Raw genomic sequence first — 22,862 nt, 5'->3', positions numbered from 1 at the left:
CTGCACTAGCAGCTACAGCCACACTGACAACTGCAGCATCCACAGCTACAACCACACTGACAACTGCTGCACCTACAGCTACAGAAACACTGGCAACAACAGCTGCACCCACAGCTACAGGAACACTAACAACTGCTGAACCCACAGCTACGCTGACAACTGCTGCACCCACAGCTACACTGACAACTGCTGCACCAACAGCTACACTAACAACTGCTGCATCCACAGCTACAGCTACACTGACAACTGCTGCACCTACAGCTACAACCACACTGACAACTGCTGCACCTACAGCTACAACCACACTGACAACTGCTGAAACCACAGCTACAACCACACTGACAACTGCTGCACCTACAGCTACAACCACTCTGACAACTGCTGCACCTACAGCTACAAATACCGTGGCGTCTGTTGCACCTACAGCTACAACCACACTGACAACTGCTGAAACCACAACCACACTGACAACTGCTGCACCTACAGCTACAACCACATTGACAACTGCTGAAATCACAACCATACTGACAGCTGCTGAATCCACAGCTACAACCACTCAGACAACAGCTACAACCACTCTGACAACTGCTGAAACCACAACCACACTGACAACTGCTGCACCTACAGCTACAACCACACTGACAACTGCTGCACCCACATCTACAACTACACTAACAACTGCAGCACCCACAGCTACAACCACACTGACAACTGCAGCACCCACAGCTACAACCACACTGACAACTGCAGCACCCACAGCTACAACCACTCTGACAACTGCTGCACCCACAGCTACAACCACACTGACAACTGCTGAAACCACAACCACTCTGACAACTGCTGCACCCACATCTACAACCACTCTGACAACTGCTGAAACCACAACCACACTGAAAACTGCTGCACCTACAGCTACAACCACACTGACAACTGCTGCACCTACAGCTAAAACCATACTGACAACTGCAGCACCCACATCTACAACCACACTGGCAACTGCAGCACCCACAGCTACAACCACACTGACAACTGGTGCACCCACAACTACAACCACTCTGACAACTGCAGCACCTACAGCCACATTGACAACTGCAGCACCCACAGCTACAACCACACTGACAACTGCAGCACCTACAGCCACATTGACAACTGCTGAAACCACAGCTACAACCTCACTGACAACTGCTGCACCCACATCTACAACCACTCTGACAACTGCAGCACCCACAACTACAACCACACTGACAACTGCAGCACCCACAGCTACAATGACACTGACAACTGCTGAACCCACAACCACTCTGACAACTGCTGCACCCACATCTACAACCACACTGACAACTGCAGCACCTACAGCTACAACCACACTGACAACTGCAGCATCCACAGCTACAATGACACTGACAACTGCTGAACCCACAACCACTCTGACAACTGCTGCACCCACATCTACAACCACACTGACAACTGCAGCACCCACAGCTACAGTCACACTGACAACTGCTGCACCCACATTTACAACCACTCCAACTGCTGCACCTATAGCTACAACCACACTGACAACTGCAGCACCTACAGCCACACTGACAGCTGCTAAATCCACAGCTACACTGACAACTACTGCACCCGCAGCTACAACCTCACTGACAACTGCTGCACCCACAGCTACAGTCATACTGACAACTGCAGCACCCACAGCTACAACAACACTGACAACTGCTGCACCCACAGCTACAGTTACACTGACAACTGCTGCACCCACAGCTACAACCACACTGACAACTGCTGCACCCACAGCAGCAACCACACTGACAACTGCTGCACCCACATCTACAACCACTCCAACTGCTGCACCTATAGCTACAACCACACTGACAACTGCAGCACCTACAGCCACACTGACAACTGCTAAATCCACAGCTACACTGACAACTACTGCACCCACAGCTACAACCTCACTGACAACTTCAGCACCCACAGCTACAACCACATTGACAACTGCTGCACCCACAGCTACAACCACGCTGACAACGGCAGCACCCACAGCTACAACCACGCTGACAACAGCAGCACCCACACTCACAACTGCTGCACCTAAAGCAACAACCACACTGACAACTGCTGCACCAAGAACTACAGCCACAGTGACAACTGCTGCACCCACAGCCACAATGAAAACTTCTGCACCTACAGCTACAGCCACACTCACAACAGCTGCCCCCACAGCCACACTGATAACTGCTGCACCAACATCTACAGCCACACTGAAATCTACTGCACCCACAGCTTCAGCTGCACTGACAACTGCCACAGCTTCAGGTACACTGACAACTGCAGCACTCACAGCTACAGAAACACTGAAAACTGCAGCGCCTACAGCTACAGTAACAACTACTACATCTACAGCTTCAGGTACACTGACAACTGCAGCAGCACCAACAGCTACAGAAACAATGAAAATAACGGCTGCATCCACAGCTATAGTTACACTAACAACAGCTGCTACACCCACAGCTTTAGCGACACCACCAACATCTTCTGCACCCACAGCTACAGAAATATTGGTAACAACTGCTGTACCCACAAAAACACACACAATGGCAACAACTGCAGCCCCGACTACAGGAACACTGCCAACATCTGGACCCACAATTGCAGGAGCACTAACAACCTCTGCACCCACATCTACTGGAATGTTGTCAACAGCTGCTGCCACCACAATTACACAAATCCTGACCACTGCTGTAACCACAGCTGTAGAAACACTGACAACTGCAGGACACCCAACCACAGAAAACCTGACCACACTCCTAACTACACCAATGACAACTGGTGAATCCACAACTGCAAAACTACCAACAACAATTATTTCCACAATGACATCAGCAACCACTTCACCAGCTTCAGCTGCGGCGCTGTCACCAGCTACTGAGACAACCACTGTTTTTGTAAACTTCAACTTCACAATCATAAATATAAAGTTTGATTCAAGACTTTCCAACCGGGAGGACCCGTACACCATTATGCTGAGGAACAAGACCGAAACACTAGTGAGTACTCTATGGTAATGGTTTCAGGCGATAGAGACTTTTATATCCTCCTTGGTAATACACATCGGATGCGGCCAATACAAAGTGTCTAGGCTAACCATTATTGGTCGACAATCAAAAGGTCAACACATAAAAAAAGGCCGACATGGTCTCTGTCCATCCTTAATTGTGTCGACCTTGTGACCCATACAGATAAACTGTGACGTTATATCAGTTTTGTTCGGGAAGCCATAACATGATATAAAATACAGCTGAATGCTACACACGGTTTATATATTTTTAGATTTTGTTGCGTGCTTCGACCGTGGTGTTCTCACGGATTTCATTGTATTATTTGGTATTTGTTTCCTAGCACGGCGCCCATTGCATCATATACCATAAGCCTTACAATGGTATGCGATGGCACCCGATGTTATACAATTTAAAATTGTATAAGCACCCAAATGGGTGCTTTCAATGTTAAATGGCCCCCCTATAAGATTATTAATTGTATAAGCACCATAATGGGTGCTTACAATGTTAAAAGCACCCCTACTATCAACGCCAACCCGAAGCGTGGCGAGCGCAGCGGTACATGTCCTCCGACCTTTTCATACCCCCCACCATCCACGCCGGTGTGGAGTTGATTTTTGATAGTGTGGCGAGCGCAGCGAATGGACGCGGAATACATGTAAAGTAATACGCGTCCGCTCGCCACGCTTCGGGCTCAGTGGCTCGCCACACTATATAAAATCAACTCCATGCCGACGTGGATAGTGGGGGTATGAAAAGGTCAGAGGACTCATACCGCCGCCGCTCGCAGGCTCGCCACGCTTCGGGTTGGTGTTGATAGTGGCGGTGGCGTGGGGGTGCATTTAACATTGTAAGCACCTATTAAGGTGCTTATACAATTAAAAATCATATAGGGGGACCATTTAACATTGAAAAAACCCATTAGGGTGCTTATACAATTTAAAATTGCATACAATGCCATACGACTGAATATCATGGGCGCCGTGCTAGGAAACAAGTACCTATTATTTAGTCTAACGGCTTTTCTGTATAATTATTTTCATGCAGAGTCTACAAGTGATCAGACGGAATTTCCCCTTCTGCCAATTTGTGACCACCGATGCATTCTTGTAAGTATATTGGCTATTGTTATAAGAGACCTGTAATAAGGGCCTGATTCAGGGTTGATCACTGCTGTGCGAATTCGCAATCTTATCGATTGCCGAATGGCTGCGCATACAGATCATATTGTGCATGGGCAAGCCCAAACATCGACAGAAATAGCGTATGGACTGGCAGGAAGCGGGCATTTGGGGGCGGTATCCAGCTGTTTTCAGGGAGTGTCAAGAAAATGAAGGCCTGCCCAGATGTTTTCAGGGAGGGTCTGTGACGTAGGTGCCGGTCTCGGTCAGCCGATCTCTGTCGCAGGGTTGTGGAGGGGGTCAGAGTTACTCACATTTGGAAAATCCCTTGGTGGTGAGTGAATTGCGTATGCATTTGCGAGGAATAGCGAATAGTGTCCCATTCACGCACAGACTTGCACAGGGGCGGGGTTTCTTTCTGTCTGGGTGGCGGCTATTTACTCAATGATCGGCAGCTTTGCAGATGAGCCATCACGTCTGAATCAAGCCCTAACTGGGGATTCTTGGACATAGACTTGTGTGGGTGCGGCATACATTCGGTGGGGCACCATTTACCTGCTCACTAGGCACGAATATAAGCAGCCTAGCGGGCAAGTTTGAATTACCCCCAGTCTGAAAATAATGTGTAAATATACCCATAGCAATTTTAAGGAGGACAGAAAAGAGTGCCTTTTCTTGGTGCACCTAGAGAAATAATACTTAGTAAAACATCACTTTTATTGAGTTCATTTAAAATAGTTGCGAAGATATAAAAAGGACTGGACAACACGTAAGACAACAAATAGTGATTTTTTAAAAAGGATAAGAATCCTCACCTAGCGGGACCCCACTACCCGTTATCACCGTTATTATTTATAATAGATATAGTGTGGCACGGAAGACTTGTTTATATTACCAAAGTCATGTAATGTGGATAAGTCAGGTTTGTAACTTTATCATATGCAATGTATCACAATAGTCCTGAGGCTCACTTAGTGCAGCCACCAGCACGCGCTTGAACACGGATGTGATGCCGTTTCAGCGCTGCTGTTAGGCTTGCTGGAGCCAGTAGTTCCACAACCTGCGTTCCAACCGCAGAGCTGAGTCTGAGGTGTGCCTGTGTGCACTCCCTCGCTCATGTGGATCTAGAACAGGCAGGGACACACACGGCTCTGGCGCCAGAGACCGTGTCAGTGTACTGATTGGGGACCGTGTCCAACGGAAACCCCAATGTAGCCAACAACAGATATATATACAGTTTGTAAGTGGGGAGGGGAAAGTGGGGTATTAGACACACTAGGTGTGTAGTTAGTCGAGCGTACGCTTTCGCAAAAAAGCTTCCTCAGGACCCCAAGGGTCCTGAGGAAGCTTTTTTGCGAAAGCGTACGCTCGACTAACTACACACCTAGTGTGTCTAATACCCCACTTTCCCCTCCCCACTTACAAACTGTATATATATCTGTTGTTGGCTACATTGGGGTTTCCGTTGGACACGGTCCCCAATCAGTACACTGACACGGTCTCTGGCGCCAGAGCCGTGTGTGTCCCTGCCTGTTCTAGATCCACATGAGCGAGGGAGTGCACACAGGCACACCTCAGACTCAGCTCTGCGGTTGGAACGCAGGTTGTGGAACTACTGGCTCCAGCAAGCCTAACAGCAGCGCTGAAACGGCATCACATCCGTGTTCAAGCGCGTGCTGGTGGCTGCACTAAGTGAGCCTCAGGACTATTGTGATACCTTGCATATGATAAAGTTACAAACCTGACTTATCCACATTACATGACTTTGGTAATATAAACAAGTCTTCTGTGCCACACTATATCTATTATAAATAATAACGGTGATAACGGGTAGTGGGGTCCCGCTAGGTGAGGATTCTTATCCTTTTTAAAAAATCACTATTTGTTGTCTTACGTGTTGTCCAGTCCTTTTTATATCTTCGCAACTATTTTAAATGAACTCAATAAAAGTGATGTTTTACTAAGTATTATTTCTCTAGGTGCACCAAGAAAAGGCACTCTTTTCTGTCCTCCTTAAAATATCCTGTCTGTGCCTCTGGTAGCACACCCTCGCATTTACATATATTCAATTAATCAATTATGCTATGAGGGTCCACCCGTTTGTTACAATAAATCTACCTCTGTGTGACTGACAAACCTTTCTCTAAACGTTATACCCATAGCAATATACCGTAGTTGTGTACAAAATAAAAGCATTTGTGCTTTCCTCCCCAGCAATGGCTCCGTGAAGACAGTGAATCAAGCCGCGTTCCTAAATAGCTCAGTGGCGCCATCTAGCGAAATGCTGCAGGAAGATTTTTTTAATCAAATAAAGATGGATGGCGGTAGGATGGGAGACCTGGTGATCTTTCCTCCAAATACCACAACTACAGGTGAGACATCAGGGACCCATAAGCATATTGCATACATTAGCCCACCCCCATATATCCTAAATATTGACAGCTCCATTGCCTCTCCTTATCTGACCTCTTTCTTGGACAGAGGGCTATATTACAGGCATTGGCACTGTACAGCAGCGCCTGTCAAGAGGTGCCTTACTGTTGCCCAACTCCTAGTGCAGAATAGTAATTATAATTACTGATTGTATGATTACGTCTTGCTTCCACTCATTGTATATAACTCATTAGGGTGTTTGCTATGTCATAAGAAGTGTCACGATCCGATCAGGTGATGGATCGAATAAATCATGCCTCCAATCATTATGTGTGAGAAGAAGGCATTTCTTGTAGTCTGTTCATGAAATCATCTCTCCTGTTATTATGGGGCAGATGTATTAAGCCTTAACAAGAGATAAATGCAAGGATGATAAGGAGAGATAAACGTCCAGCCAATCAGCTCCTTACTGACTTTTTTCAAACACAGCCTGTAACATGGCAGTTGGCAGGTGATTGGCTGGACGTTTATCTCTCCTTATCACCATTGGATTTATCTCTTGTTAAAGCTTAATACATCTGCCCCAATGTGTGAAATCAATGTATTCTGTACTGGTGAACTGTTGGTGACCCAGGGAGATTGGGTCTGTATTCCCTCAGTGTAACCATCTGTAGAATTTCTCTGAAGTTAAATTGTCAGATAAGATCTGAGACCCCTCATAAACCATGGTCCAGAAGAGAAGTCAGAGATTTTCCCCCTCCTCCAATTCTTATCAGTCATGGATGTTGCATTATACATGATAAAGGAATGTGTACCAATCACTTTGAAAACAGGAGACAAATTCTTCATGTAGAACAGTGGTTCCCAACCCTGGTCCTCAGGTACCCCCAACAGTGCACTTTTTCCATGTCACCCAGCAGGTGCACAGATTGTTCAGGCACATTTTAAAAGATCCACAGGTGGAGTTAATTATTTCCCTGATTCTGTGTGGAGACCTGCAAAACGTGCACTGTTGGGGGTACTTGAGGACCAGGGTTGGGAACCACTGATGTAGAAGATCAACTATCTAGGGACATTTACTAGGTCCAGCAGGGAAATGGTCAAAATCCCAAGGGTGGGAGGGACGAGGGAGCCTGCAGGTATAACTGCTTCTCTTGTCCCTGAGTTTTTGGTACTTCTTGGGGGAACAGCAAGCTGGCTGGAAGCGGCCCATTTGATTCAGGTGGAAATCCTCCCCACTACAGAATGAGTTCTTGGGTGTAAGATACAGTTATGTCATTTTTTTTTAATTCCCTCTTATTTCTGAGTTGTATTTCATTTGTGTGCACTTTTAAAATCTTTGTAACCATTTTTATCACTAAAGCTCTGTAGTATTTTCTTGGAATAAATAATACATATTTCCAGTTTCTGATTTTGTGTTCTGAGGGCTTTAATACAAAGAAGAGCGGTCAACGTTACCTTTGTTTTTATACTGCATTGGGTGGTTAGGGGCAGCAAGGCGCTCCTAGCGCAATTTGAAAGGCGCTAAATCAGGCTTTGCTGGTGGTGGTCTACCTCAAAGAGGGGACACGTGTGTCCAAAGTGAGAGGAGGAGGGACCGGTGGGTCCGTGACACGAAGTAATGGGTAACTATAGGAGCCTCCCAACTTCCAGAGGTTCCACACCGGAGTCTGCCATGAGCAGAAAGGTAGAGGGGTGGGGCCTAAAGTGGAAGGGTGTGGCCTTGGGGAATGACTCCGTCATTGTCATTTTATGGGTGTGTCTAGAATATTCAGTGATCACCAGCTGCTGTGCAGAGCACCAATGATTACTGCACCCCCCACCCCCCTCGGGACACAGCAGCCTGCGGGTAGAACAGCGGAAGAGTTTTAAATAGCTTTAATCAGGACAGTTGTGAGATGTGTAATTGATATCTGCATTCACAGTGTCAGGTAAGAATCATCTCATTTGATTTTTCTAGGAAAAGATGCTGGATGTTTGTATTTAACAAAATGTTTTATTTGTGTCTGTATTTTATTGTTTTCTATGTGAACAATTCTAGTTTTGCATTCAAGAACCATGTACAGTCACAGACAAGGTTATGTACACACTGTATTGTGTATAAGTTGGATAATGTGACTTAGGTGTGTACCAATAACACTGGCCAGCCACATCCCTATGCTTTCATTACTTCTATGGTAAAGTCAGTGCAGCGGTTCATAAATTGTGGGTCCTGACCATCTCAGAATGGGGTCGCAACTATCAGCCTGATGACTTTTATTAACTCAATCAGTGATTCAAGGAGGTTGAAATACCTGTTGAATTGTCTGTTATTGTAGACTCCTCCCATCACTCTGTGCCTCCACACTACTGCCATGTATGTGCTGTCTGCTGACTACACATGTGATGGGTTATGGTATATTACACTCCTCCCATCACTCTGTGCCTCCACAATGCTGCCAAGTATGTGCTGTCTGCTGCCTACACATGTGATGTGATGGGTTATGGTATATCAGACTCCTCCCATCACTCTGTGCCTCCACAATGCTGCCATGTATGTGCTGTCTGCTGACTACACGTGTGATGTGATGGGTTATGGTATATCAGACTCCTCCCATCACTCTGTGCCTCCACAATGCTGCCATGTATGTGCTGTCTGCTGACTACACATGTGATGGGTTATGGTATATTAGACTCCTCCCATCACTCAGTGCCTCCACAATGCTGCCATGTTTGTGCTGTCTGCTGCCTACACATGTGATGTGATGGGTTATGGTATATTAGACTCCTCCCATCACTCAGTGCCCCCACAATGCTGCCATGTATGTGCTGTCTGCTGCCTACACATGTGATGTGATGGGTTATGGTATATTAGACTCCTCCTATCACTCTGTGCCCCCACAATGCTGCCATGTATGTGCTGTCTGCTGACTACACATGTGATGGGTTATGGTATATTAGACTCCTCCCATCACTCAGTGCCCCCACAATGCTGCCATGTATGTGCTGTCTGCTGCCTACACATGTGATGTGATGGGTTATGGTATATTAGACTCCTCGCATCACTCTGTGCCCCCACAATGCTGCCATGTATGTTCTGTCTGCTGACTACATGTGTGATGTGATGGGTTGTGGTATATTAGACTCCTCTCATCATTGTGTGCCTCCACAATGCTGCCATGTACGTGCTGTCTGCTGACTACACATGTGATGGGTTATGGTATATCAGACTCCTCCCATCACTCTGTGCCTCCACAATGCTGCCATGTACGTGCTGTCTGCTGACTACACATGTGATGTGATGGGTTATGGTATATTAGACTCCTCCCATCACTCTGTGCCCCCACAATGTTGCCATGTATGTGCTGTCTGCTGACTACACATGTGATGTGATGGGTTATGTTATATCAGACTCCTCCCATCACTCTGTGCCTCCACAATGCTGCCATGTACGTGCTGTCTGCTGACTACACATGTGATGTGATGGGTTATGGTATATCAGACTCCTCCCATCACTCTGTGCCCCCACAATGCTGCCATGTACGTGCTGTCTGCCGACTACACATGTGATGTGATGGGTTATGGTATATCAGACTCCTCCCATCACTCTGTGCCTCCACAATGCTGCCATGTATGTGCTGTCTGCTGACTACACATGTGATGGGTTATGGTATATCAGACTCCTCCCATCACTCTGTGCCCCCACAATGCTGCCATGTAGGTGCTGCCTGCGGACTACACATGAGATGTGATGGGTTATGGTATATCAGACTCCTCCCATCACTGTGCCTCCACAATGCTGCCAGGTATGTGCTGTCTGCTGACTACACATGTGATGTGATGGGTTATGGTATTTTAGACTCCTCCCATCACTCTGTGCCTCCACAATGCTGCCATGTATGTGCTGTCTGCTGACTACACATGTGATGTGATAACCTTCTGCAGTAACTTGCTGGGGTCCTGTCTGTATTGTTATTGTCTGATGGGGTCCCAGGACAATATAGTACGAGGACCCCTAGTATAGCGGATCAAAGATGTCTAGATTCACCATGTTATGGTTGACCACGCTTAGTCAAAACTGTCTAGTTAGATGCCTGAAGATACTCGACCGCGTCTAGATCAGTGATGGAATTTAGACGCAATCGGCTCAGGTTTTCAGCACAGGACAGCAGCACCCTTATCAGCACAGGACAGCAGCACCCTTATCAGCACAGTACAGCAGCCCCCCTATTGGCACAGGACAGCAGCACCCCTTTCAGCACAGGACAGCAGCACCCTTATCAGCACAGGACAGCAGCCCCCCTATTGGCACAGGACAGCAGCACCACACCAATCAGCACAGAACAGCAGCCCCCGTATCGGCACAGGACAGCAGCCCCCGTATCGGCACAGGAAAGCAGCCCCCGTATCGGCACAGGACAGCAGCCCCTGTATCGGCACAGGACAGCTGCCCCCGTATCGGAACAGGACAGCAGCCCCCGTATCGGCACAGGACAGCAGCCCCCGTATCGGCACAGGACAGCAGCCCCCCTATCAGCACAAGACAGCAGCCCCCCTTTATTTACTCAGCACACAGGGCAGCGCCGATTTATCTTTTCAGGAGAGGGCAGCGCCCCTTTATTATTACAGCACACAGGGCAGTGCCCCAGTACAGCACAGGAGGACAGCAGCACCCTGTACCACACAACATCCCTACACACAGCACAGGACTGCACCCCAATACAGCACTCCAAGACAGCACCCAGCACATGCACATCCACCCACAGACCGGCCAGACCCTCTCCTATGCTGGAGTGAAGATGGCACCAATCGGCGGGGTCTTATATAGGATCCAAATCCCAGCGAGAATCTGACCGCGGGATGATGATGTTTTGCCTCGATCTGGGATCCGAGTCTGGTGGGAAAACTCGAGACGGACTCGGATCAGGAAGTTTAAAGGGGCTTGGATCTCAAAGATCTGAACCCACTCTTACCTATAAATATCTGGTAATGAATAAATGTTGTTCCATCAGTTTGACGGCCTAGGAACTAGTAATTGCTATTTGCCAGAGGGATCACATCTATAAATGTTTAACAAGATTTCTCATTACTTCTATAGGTCCAACAACATTTATGCCATCTTCACCTACAGAAATGAGAACAGCTGGACCTACCAGACTGAGTGCACCTACTTCACCTACCAGACTGAGTGCACCTACTTCACCTACCAAACTGAGTGCACCTACTTCACCTACCAGTCTGAGTGCACCTACTTCATCATCTAGTACAATGCTAAGGACTGGAACCACCATGACAGGAACATATACCAATGCAACCACTGTATCCGCAACTCATGAGACAACAGCTACAGAAACACTGGCAATAACAGCTGCTGCATCCACAGCTACAGTTACGCTAACAACTGCTACACCCATAGCCATAGGAACACTGACAACTGCTGCACCCACAGCTACAGGAACACTGACAACTGCTACATCCACAGCTGCACTGACAACTGCTACACCCACAGCTGCACTGACAACTGCTACACCCACAGCTGCACTGACAACTGCTACACCCACAGCTAAAACTACACTGATGACTGCAGAAACCACAGATACAAGTACACCAACATCTGTTATATCCACAACTACATTGACAACTGCTGAAACCATAGGTACAGGTACATTAACAATTGCTACACCGACAGCTTCACTAACAACTTCTGGTACTACAGCTACAGAAACTATGGTAACAATTGCATCATCCGTAGCTACAGGTATTCTGACTACTGCTGAAACCACAGATGCAGGTACACTAATAACTGCTACACCCACAACTACAGCAACACAGTCAACTGCTACACTGAAGACTGCTAAAACCAAAGCTACAGGTACACTAATACCTGCTAAACCCACAACTACAGCAACACTGACAACTGTTTCACCAACAAAAACAGTCACCCATACAACTGCTACACCCACGGCTACACTGACAACTGCTGAAACCACTGCTATAGGTACACAGACAGCTGCTAATACCACAGCTACTGGTACACCGATGACTGCTACACCCACAGCTACAGCTACTCTAACAACTGTTGTACCCATCACTACAGGTACAATGACAACTCCTATACCTACAGGTACACTGACAACTACTAAAACCACAGCTACAGGTACACTGACATCTCCTGTACCTACAGGTACACTGACTACTACTAAAACCACAGCTACAGGTACACTGACAACTGCTGCACCCAGAACTACAGGAACACAGGTGACTTCTGCATCAATAACTACTGGTACGCTGGCAACTGCTGAAACCAAAGCTAATGGTACACTGACAGCTGCTACAGCTACACTACCAGCTGCTGTACCCACTTCTACAGGTACACTGACAACTGCGACACCGATAGCTACAGTTATACTGACAACTGCTGAATCCACAGCTACAGGTACACCAATTGCTGACACCACAGCTACAAGAACTATGGCACCAACTACAGCTACATTGACAACTGTTAAAACCACAACTACAGCTACATTGGCAACTGCTGAATCCATAGCGGCAGGAACTATAGCGACAACTGTCGCACCAACAGCTACAGGTACACTAACAACTGCTACACCCACAATTACAGGTGCACTGACAACTGCTAAATCCAACAATACAAGTACACTGACAACTGCTGCACCGAAAACAACAGGAACACAGACTACTGCTGCATTAATAACTACAGGTACACTGACAACTACTAAAACCACATCTAAAGGTACACTGACAACTGCTACACCCACAGCTACAGGTACACTGACATCTTCTATACCCACATCTACAGTTACACTGACAACTGCAAAACCCACAACTACAGTTACACTGACAACTACTGAAACCATAGCTACAGCTATTCTTACAACTGCTATACCCACAGCTTCACTGACAACTGCCGAAATCACAGTTACAGGAACTATGGCAACAAGTGCTAAACCTGCAGCTACAGGTACTCAGACAACTGCTTCCTCCACCACTACCGCTACACTGAAAAATGCAACACCCGCAGCTACGGGTACACTGACAACTGCCGAAACCATGGCTACAGGTACTCATACAACTGCTTCCTCCACCACTACCGCTACACTGAAAAATGCAACACCCGCAGCTACGGGTACACTGACAACTGCCGAAACCATGGCTACAGGTACTCATACAACTGCTTCCTCCACAACTACCAGCACAATGAAAACGGCAACACCAGCAGCTACAGGTACACTGTTAACTGCTGAAACCACAGCTACAGGAACTATGGCAACAACTGCAGCAGCTACAGGTACACTAACAACTGCAACACCCACAGCTACAGGTTTACTGACAATTGCTGAATCCACAGCTACAGAAACACTGATAACTGCTACACTGATGACTGCTGAGACCACAGCTACACTGATGACTGCTGAAACTACAGCTAAACTAACAACTGCTATACCCACAGATACCTCGACAACTGCTGAAACCACAGCTAAAATTACAAATGCTATACCCACAGCTACACTGACAACTGCTAAAACCACAACTACAGGTACATTGGCAACTGCTGAAACCACAACTACAAGAACAATGGCAACAACTGCAGCACCGACAGCTACAGGTACACTAACAACTGCTACACCCACAACAGGTTTACGAACAACTGCTGAATTCACAGCTACTGGTACACTGATAACTCCTAATACAACAGCTACAGATACACTGACAACTGCTCAATCTGCAGCAGCAGGAACTATGGCTACAAACACTGGACTCACAGCTACAGGAACACTGACAACTGCTGAAACCACAGCTACAGAGACTATGGCATCAACTCTATCACTTGAAACTACAGGTATACTGGCAACTGTTACAGGTATGCAGAAAACTGTTCAAACAACAGCTATAGAAACTATGGTAACAACTGCTGCACCCAAAGCTACAGGTATACTGACAGCTGTTGCACCCACAACTACAAGTACACTGACAACTGTTGAAACTACCACTACAGGCACATTGCCAGCTGCAGAAACCACTGCTACAGGTACACTGTTAACTGCTGCACCCACAGCTACAGGTACACTGTCAACTGCTGCACCCACAGTTCCAGGTGGATTGACAACTGCTGAAAACACAGCTACAGGTAAACTGACAGCTGTTGCACTCACAGCTTCAAGTATACTGACAGCTGTTGAAACTTCCGCTACAGGTACATTGGCAACTGCTGAAACCACAGGTACTGGAACTAACCCTTTCACAGATACCACTAAGCCTGGTACAACTGGTACTACTACACCTGGGACAACTGTTCCTTTCACTGTTACTACTACACCTGGGACAACTGAACTTCTCACTGGTACTACTACACCTGGGACAACTGAACCTTTCACTGGTACTACTACGCATGGGACAACTGTTCCTCTCACTGGTACTACTACACCTGGGACAACTGAACCTTTCACTGGTACTACTACACCTGGGACAACTGTTCCTTTCACTGGTACTACTACACCTGGGACAACTGTTCCTTTCACTGTTACTACTACACCTGGGACAACTGAACTTCTCACTGGTACTACTACACCTGGGACAACTGAACCTTTCACTGGTACTACTACGCATGGGACAACTGTTCCTCTCACTGGTACTACTACACCTGGGACAACTGAACCTTTCACTGGTACTACTACACCTGGGACAACTGTTCCTTTCACTGGTACTACTACACCTGGGACAACTGTTCCTTTCACTGGTACTACTACACCTGGGACAACTGAACCTTTCACTGGTACTACTACACCTGGGACAACTGAACCTTTCCCTGGTACTACTACTACGCCTGGGACAACTGAACCTTTCACTGTTACCAGTAATGTTAATAAAGCAGTTACACCATTCACAGCGATCACTACACCTGGCAGCAATACTGCTGGAAGTAAAACACTCCCTAATTCCACATCCGCGCATCCTGGTAAAACAAAGGCTAACACAGAATTGAATACGAGCACAACCCAAGGATACGATGCACTTTCCACTGCAACCCAGGAGCCAAGTGTTTCAGCAGAGACAGCTGCAGGTAAGAGACTCATTCAAATGGGTGTGGTGTAGACAATGTCACCTAAGGTCGACACTGGAAAAAAGGCTGACATTAGCAAAAGGTCGACATGTGAAAAAGGTTGACCTTTTGCACTATAAGGTTCTCGCTGCTGATATCTGCAGTTTATTGCATAGAGAACAATGCAGACTCATTACGGGGGGATTTAATTAGTCGCATAACCATTTTTTCTGGCACAAACGGAGATATTATGGCAACCCATAATAACCCCCTAGTCAATTGTCTGTGATGAATTATCACCGGTATTTCTTTATAGGGTTTATTGCGGATTTCACTTCCCCACCTCTCAGCAGGCGATACTTGTGGAAATTATTCACTGTAGGTACAAATGTTGGGATTTGGTGCAGAACCCCTGGGACACCCCCCGAATGACTTAAAAGGCACTTGTAACTTTTTTTTAAATATGCCATAATGGGGTAAAAAAATGCAAACTAATGGAAATTGGGAAACATGGTATGGGACAGGTCTATTGGGGTGCTTTCTGAGTGGGGCGAGAAGCGTAAAATTGCCTATATATACTTATCAAATGGGGGAAGACTCTGTTGTGCGCTATACCTAAAAGTCAGCTGCCCCTCCGATAGAGCTCTCCTGTTAGTGAGGGCCCAGGCGTACAGAACAAAAAGATAGGGGTTATCGGAGTGCGCTAAGATTGTTACCACCTAGCCAATCCATACATATATACAATATCATCTGATCAGGCATAAAATTCTCTTGTCCTTTTTTGAAATGAGACGTAGAATTCGTTCGGACTTAAATTTCCTTTATTTAAACTGACGCGTTTCGTCAAAACAACTTCATCAGCGGTATGACGATATTAGACCTCACGATCGGGTCTGTACATCAAGAGGTATTCTTAAGGTACTTAAAAAAGTTTATACAAACATCAATTGTAGGTTAATAGAGGTAATACTGTATGTCTTTAAAAAGACAAAAGTTCTGCATTGGTGATGTCTTTAATCAAGACACGGATTTTATATAGATGATGTCCTCAGCTGACCTGCCGTAATGCGATCTTAGACGTAAATGCTGCCCACTCCCAAAAATAGTGGTCACGGGGCGAATAAAGTGGAAAGTTCACCACAAGGCACAGACACGATACCAAGGCTGTGTCTCAGGCTGCTGGAGCCTTGGTAATTTCAAGTCCGAACAAATTCTACGTCTCATTTCAAAAAAGGACAAGAGAATTTTATGGCTGACCAGATGATCAGGTTGTGTTGATCAATTGTATATATGTATTGATTGGCTAGGTGGTAACAATCTTAGCGCATTCCGATAACCCCTATCTTTTTGATATATATACCTACACTTCTCTCTAGTTTTGATGGCAAGAGTTATTGTACCTATACCCTTTCCATGAATTTGCAATATGATAGTTTGAATTATGGGAGCGCGCAAAGTGGCTGTACAGTATGTGAAAAAATGTGACAATGTCCACAAAAAGTCCAATCGCGGTAAATAACCGCATTATCGTGGCTAATTGATCACATAAACCCCTATGAATGTTACAAATCTACTGTATAATTGTGTTTATTTGTTTATTGTCTGATTGGACAGGCATTGCGGCTGCAGAGGAGTCAATTCCCGTCTACGCCAGAGCCATGATTGGCTTGTTAGTGGCAGCCGTGGTTGTGATGCCAGTTATTATCTGCGTGGTAAGTAACTGGAAACGGATATTGTTTGTTTGGTATTGGGCTAATTTATTACTACATTAAATCCCGTGTTCTAACAAGTGGCTCATGATACCTGATTTTGCCCTTAGGTTGTGCAGACCAGGATGTTTAGCGCCGTTGTGAATATCAATGGAGGATTCAATGTTTGACATCATAAACGGGGAACTGGAAAGCTGGTGAGTTCGAAAAAATCAGCAGAAAACAATGTTCATCAGTGAAGCTGAGATTTCCCTTCTTATGCCGTCTGACTGGACTGCTAAGAAATGAAGCATGGATCGCTCCGTGCAGTGCTGCCATCAGGAATTTTGGGGTCCGGGACCCATTTACAATCCGGGCCCCTCTCCTCACTTGACTTGAGCTAACCTGGCTCCTGCTCCCCATCTCCTCTTCCGCTGAGCCCGGAGGTCCCGGAGCGCAGGCTTCTTCAACTCTAGATGCTGGCGGCCAAGTAAAATTCAGCACCGGCTGGAGAGCCAATAAGACTTTGCGAACCGGCAGTCACTCTGATTGGCTGCTGGTACGTGAGCTCTGATTGGATCAAAAACCAATGCTGCATTTTAATTGGGAGTTGAGGAAGCCTGCATTCCGGGACCTGCTTTGGAGGCAGTCGGCGGGGTGGTTGCAGTGGGCAAAATGAGCTGCCTAGGCCCTTCCAGAGGCCGGGGCCCGGGACAGCTGTACCCACAGCACCTCCCTATTGGCGGCCCTGGCTCCGTGTGTACACCTTATAGAGATGGCGCCATCGCCCGCAGAGATAGACAGTGCATACACTGTCTATCCTGCTTAGATCACCTATCAGCAAAGGCAAAACACTGCTCCGCACTGCGACAAAAAGTAATGGAAGCGGTGACCGACTGTGTGCAGGAAGGTGTCCGACCATTCTGTGGATCGGCCAGGGTGGGGGTGGGCCGCTGCGTGACATCACATGCAGCTGCTGCAAACCAATTAATGCCCGGCCTGCATCTGGCTTTGCAGCTACAGTAGGCTGCGCAGCCGGTAATGTGCTTTGCTGTGTAGGAAATCGCTTGCACAGTACCGAAGCACCTGCAAAATCTTGCGGGCACATCGCCGAGTCAGGTTGTAGTTTTGTTAATCTACAACCCAAGCTGAATAAGGGCCGCATTTATCAAGTAATATTTGCAGGGGGTTAACCGCAAATATTAAGTATCCCCCAAATGTATTAAAGGGGGATCGCAGCAGGAATCTCCGATCCCTGCTGCGATCTCCCCTGCAGCGCTGCCGGCCGCATCTCCCATAGGTTTCTATGGGGATGCGAAGCTGCCTGATGTATCAACATCGGGCAGCCCGGCTTCGCACCCCTGGGCTATCGCCATTCTGGGATTATTATTATTATTATTATAATTTTATTTATAAGGCGCCACAAGTGTTTTGCAGCGCTGTACAAAGGAACAATACAGGGAGACAATACTTGGCATAACATTGAATAAATAACAAAAATACAGTACAAATAAAGAGCGCCACAGTTCAATACACATTACAGCTTAAATGTAAGTAGTGAGGACTCAATCAACATACAACTAGAGGCTTGATGCCAATGATGGAGAGGAGTATGCAGACGAAGATGGTCACTGAGTGTTGGAGTATAGGAGAGCTGTGAGTGAAATGTGAAGAGAAGTGGCTTTGACAACAGGAGGGAAGAGGGCCCTGCTCGGAGGAGCTTACAATCTAGTAGGAAGGGGAGACAGACAGATTACAAGAGGTGCAAGCGAGTGGGTGGTGGTTAGATAGCAGGATGTAAACAGGCAAGGGGTCGGAGAACCATCTGGTTTATGCAGTGGACGGGTATGCTTTGATGAATAGGTGAGTTTTCAGATGGGATGGCGATAGCCCATTGTAGCCTATGGCTACACATCGCACTGCCCAAGAGTCAGTGCGGTCAGCGGGGTCGCGCGGGGGGGGGGGGGTCAGCGCAAAACTGCGCATGCGCATACCCCCCCCCCCCGGCTTCCGGGTCAGGGCTTCGCAGGGACAGGCTCCTTTCGGAGCCCTGTCTCTGCGCCCTTTTAATGATACTTCCCGGCAGTATAGCTCGACACCGCAATGCGATGTCCGGCGATGTAATCGCACCGACATCGATCTATATTGATAACTGCGCCCCTAAAGCCCTTCAATATGTGCAGTATTCATATTAAACCGCACAAAGGATGAGATCTCTCAATCCCAACCATTGCAGGAATGATATAAGCTGTTTATTGATTAATTCTCCTATAACGGACCTGTATACACGCTCACCTAAATAATGGTTGGCCTGTTCACCATGGCTGCCGGATGACTAACCGGCAGTCGGGATTCTGACAGTCATTACACCAACATTAAAAATGACTGTTAAAACCCCGACAGATGGGCCGTGGCTATTCTCCCTCATGGGGGTCCACTACCCCCATAGAGGGGGAATTAAATAGATGGTGAGTGAAGCAAGCCACTGTGCCCACAGCACGAGCCCGCAAGGGGCTTTGTTCGCTCGCCCCACTGTCTGAGTCCCGGCAGTCGGGATTCTGACGTCGGGCTAATGACTGTAGGAATCCCGACTGTCAGTAAATGCTTCCGGTCCCGAGCATTTTTGATTAATGGATACTCAACCTGTATTATTATTTTATTTTCAGCTAGCCTCATAGATTCCACAATGCCTCAAAGCAGGGGTTTCTAAACTTTGTGGAATCATGGCATCCTAGAGTATAAGAATATTTTTTGCGGCACCCCATAGGGTAAAGTTTGTTACCCAGAATTTCAGAAAAAAATAATTAAATTAAATAAGTTGTGCTTATATGTCATCCAGTTATATAGGCCCTTATTCAGATCTGATCGCAGTAAAAAATTGTTCTCAAAATGGGCAAAACCAGGTGCACTTCAGGTGGGGCAGATTTAACATGTGCAGAGTGAGTTCAATGTGGGTGGTGTGCTGAAACTGAAATCTAAATTGCAGTGTAAAAATAATTTATTAACAGTTTCTTATATAGCGCACACATATTCCGCAGCGCTGTACAGAGAATATTTGCACATTCCCATCAGTCCCTGCCCCAGTGGAGCTTACAATCTATATTCCCTACCACATGTAAACGCACACACACACACACACACACACACACACATTCTAGGGTTAATTGTGTTGGAAGCCTTTTAACCTACCTGTATATTTTTGGATTGTGGGAGGAAACCGGAGTACCCGGAGTAAACCAACACAAGCACGGGGAGAATATACAAACTCCACACAGTTAGAGCCATGGTGGGAATCAAACCCAAGACCTCAACGCTGTGAGGCAGTAATGCTAACCATTACACCATCCGTGCTGCCAATATTTACCCTGCACAGAAAAAAATAACTCACACAAATCTAACTCTCTCTATACATGTGGGTGTGGTATAGTAGCCCGACAGTCGGGATTCCGACAGTCATTAGTCAGACGTCGGAATCCCGACTGCTCAGCGTGGGGAGCGCAATGAAGCCCCTTGCGGTCTCGCTGCACTCGCCACGCTGCGGGCGCGGTGGCGAGCTGCGCTCGCCACCTATTTTATTCTCCCTCTATGGGGGTCGTGGACCCCCACGAGGGAGCAGTCGGGATTCCGACGTCTGAGGAATGACTGTCGGAATCCCGACTGTCGGGGAGCCGTCCGGCATACATGTTACATCTGCCCCACCTGCAGTGCACATGTTTTGTCCATTTTGAGAACAAATTTGTGATCAGATCTGAATAAGGGCCATAGTACAGAAGTTGATTCACTTCTGTTTATCCACATATGTTATAATTGGAAACCACAAGCACTGACTTTGCCTATTACACTGACCATAAATAATTTGAATTGGTTCTGGACCACCCACCCGAGGCACCCCTGCAAGTACTCCAAGGCACTCCAGGGAGCTATGGCACACAGTTTGGGAACCTTAAAGTGAATATACAAAGTAACAGTGAAAGCTGACATTTCATACATACAGAGATATCCGGCTGGCTCACAGACAATCATCTGAGTTTTTCCCTTTTTTTTATTTTTTGGACTTTTTAAATGCTTTATTTTTTTGCCAATGTCGACGTTTTGTTGTCTGTGAGCTAATCCACAACCTGAGATGTATTTTCTAGGTTGTTTTATATATATGCTTATACTAATAAATACATAATTTGATTATATTACTCAGAATGAACTCAGCCGCATGCGATTCACATACAAGATCTCCTGATGACATCACGTGTTCTTTTAAAGGACCACAATCTCCCCTCTTCTCCTGGAATCCTGGTGCCCGTTACACCATCTGAGTCGCTATATTAATTTATTAAAGCAAAATATTTATATGTACATATATAATGTTTATATATATTATTTATACAATATTTATTTTATTTTTTTCCTTAATATATTTTCAAGAAATTTCAGATTAAACTTTTATTGGTTGTAAAATATTTTTTTTGTCTAATATTTTCTTTTAAAAAAAAATTTGCACACTGTTCAGAGGCCAAACGAAGGTAGTTATACATTCTGGGCAAGATGTATTTTTCTTGAAAAGTGATAAAAACAGAGAGTGATAAACCACGACCAGCTCATAACTGTCATTTTTTAAAGCCAGTATTTAACCTGGCAGTCAGGGGCTGACTGGTGGTTTATCACCTTCCATTTGATCACATTTCAAGTTTAGTACATCTGTCCCTCTGTATAATATATGGCTGGTTTATCATTTCTAAGCATGCTATTGCCATTTATTTATATGCAAGGGTATTTAAATCATGCCAGTATTTCATTACTGGAAGAAGTCTCTTTGGTTCCGCATTGAACTGAATTTCTGAAAGATTATACAACTAGAGCTTTTCTGGCTGTTTGCAGATATTAAGGGGGTATTCAATCGCCGGCGACCATCTCCCCACGGGGGAGATGGCCGCCGGGCCCTATTCAATGCTGTCTTCCCCGACAGCATTGAGCAGGGTTTCTCGTCAGAACGAGCCCGACTACACGAGCTGTCGGTCTTGTTCTGCCGAGAACAGCAAGGAAGTGACGAGCTGTCGGCTGCACCTCGCCTCTTCCCGGCCGCAACTTGCGGCCACACCCCCTTCTCGACCCACTGCAGGCGGGAGTTGACCGAGAACGGGACAGGGTCATGGCGGTCGAGCCAGCTTGACCGCCGTGACCTACACATTGAATACCCCCCCTAAAACTTGCTTTCACTGTCTATGTTATCGCATTAAGCCAGTGGTTCCCAAACTTTTTTGTTCACGGCACCCCTAGTAAAAAATATTTAATTATGTGGGGAGCGACAGGATTAATTTATGTTTTGTCACATAGTTTATGATTGGACAGCCACCAGCACTGGTTTTGAACCACCAACACGAGGCACCCCTGGCAAGGGTCCCGAGGCACCCCAGTGTGCCTAGGCACACAGTTTGGTAACCAATGCATAACCATAGATTCTGGGTTAATCCTTCATACAATATGAGATTTTGAGCAGATTTCACCCGATTTCGGCACTTGGGGACGATGAATCGGACTAACATGGCTGGCTAACATGGGAGCGGGGCTTGGTGACATCAGCCTC

The 22,862-nt window shown here is 46.5% G+C and overlaps 1 protein-coding gene across 1 annotated transcript; it reads left to right on the top strand.

Moving 5' to 3' along the window:
• Positions 1–506: 506 nt before the first annotated feature.
• Positions 507–21,614, top strand: LOC146026698 (uncharacterized). The gene is made up of 7 exons (XM_083157577.1): positions 507–3,050; positions 4,110–4,171; positions 6,398–6,555; positions 11,634–15,617; positions 17,211–17,308; positions 17,416–17,502; positions 21,477–21,614. Exons 1-6 carry the CDS (start codon positions 1,269–1,271, stop codon positions 17,473–17,475), a joined length of 6,144 nt encoding a protein of 2,047 aa, XP_083013703.1. The 5' UTR covers positions 507–1,268; the 3' UTR covers positions 17,476–17,502; positions 21,477–21,614.
• The last annotated feature ends 1,248 nt before the right edge of the window (positions 21,615–22,862 follow it).

Source organism: Crinia signifera, chromosome 8, assembly GCF_055691185.1.
Source record: "Crinia signifera chromosome 8, ASM5569118v1, whole genome shotgun sequence".
NCBI classification, from domain to species: domain Eukaryota; kingdom Metazoa; phylum Chordata; class Amphibia; order Anura; family Myobatrachidae; genus Crinia; species Crinia signifera.
Note: the sequence above shows the minus strand (reverse complement) of the source record. Positions and strands in the feature narration are given on the sequence as shown.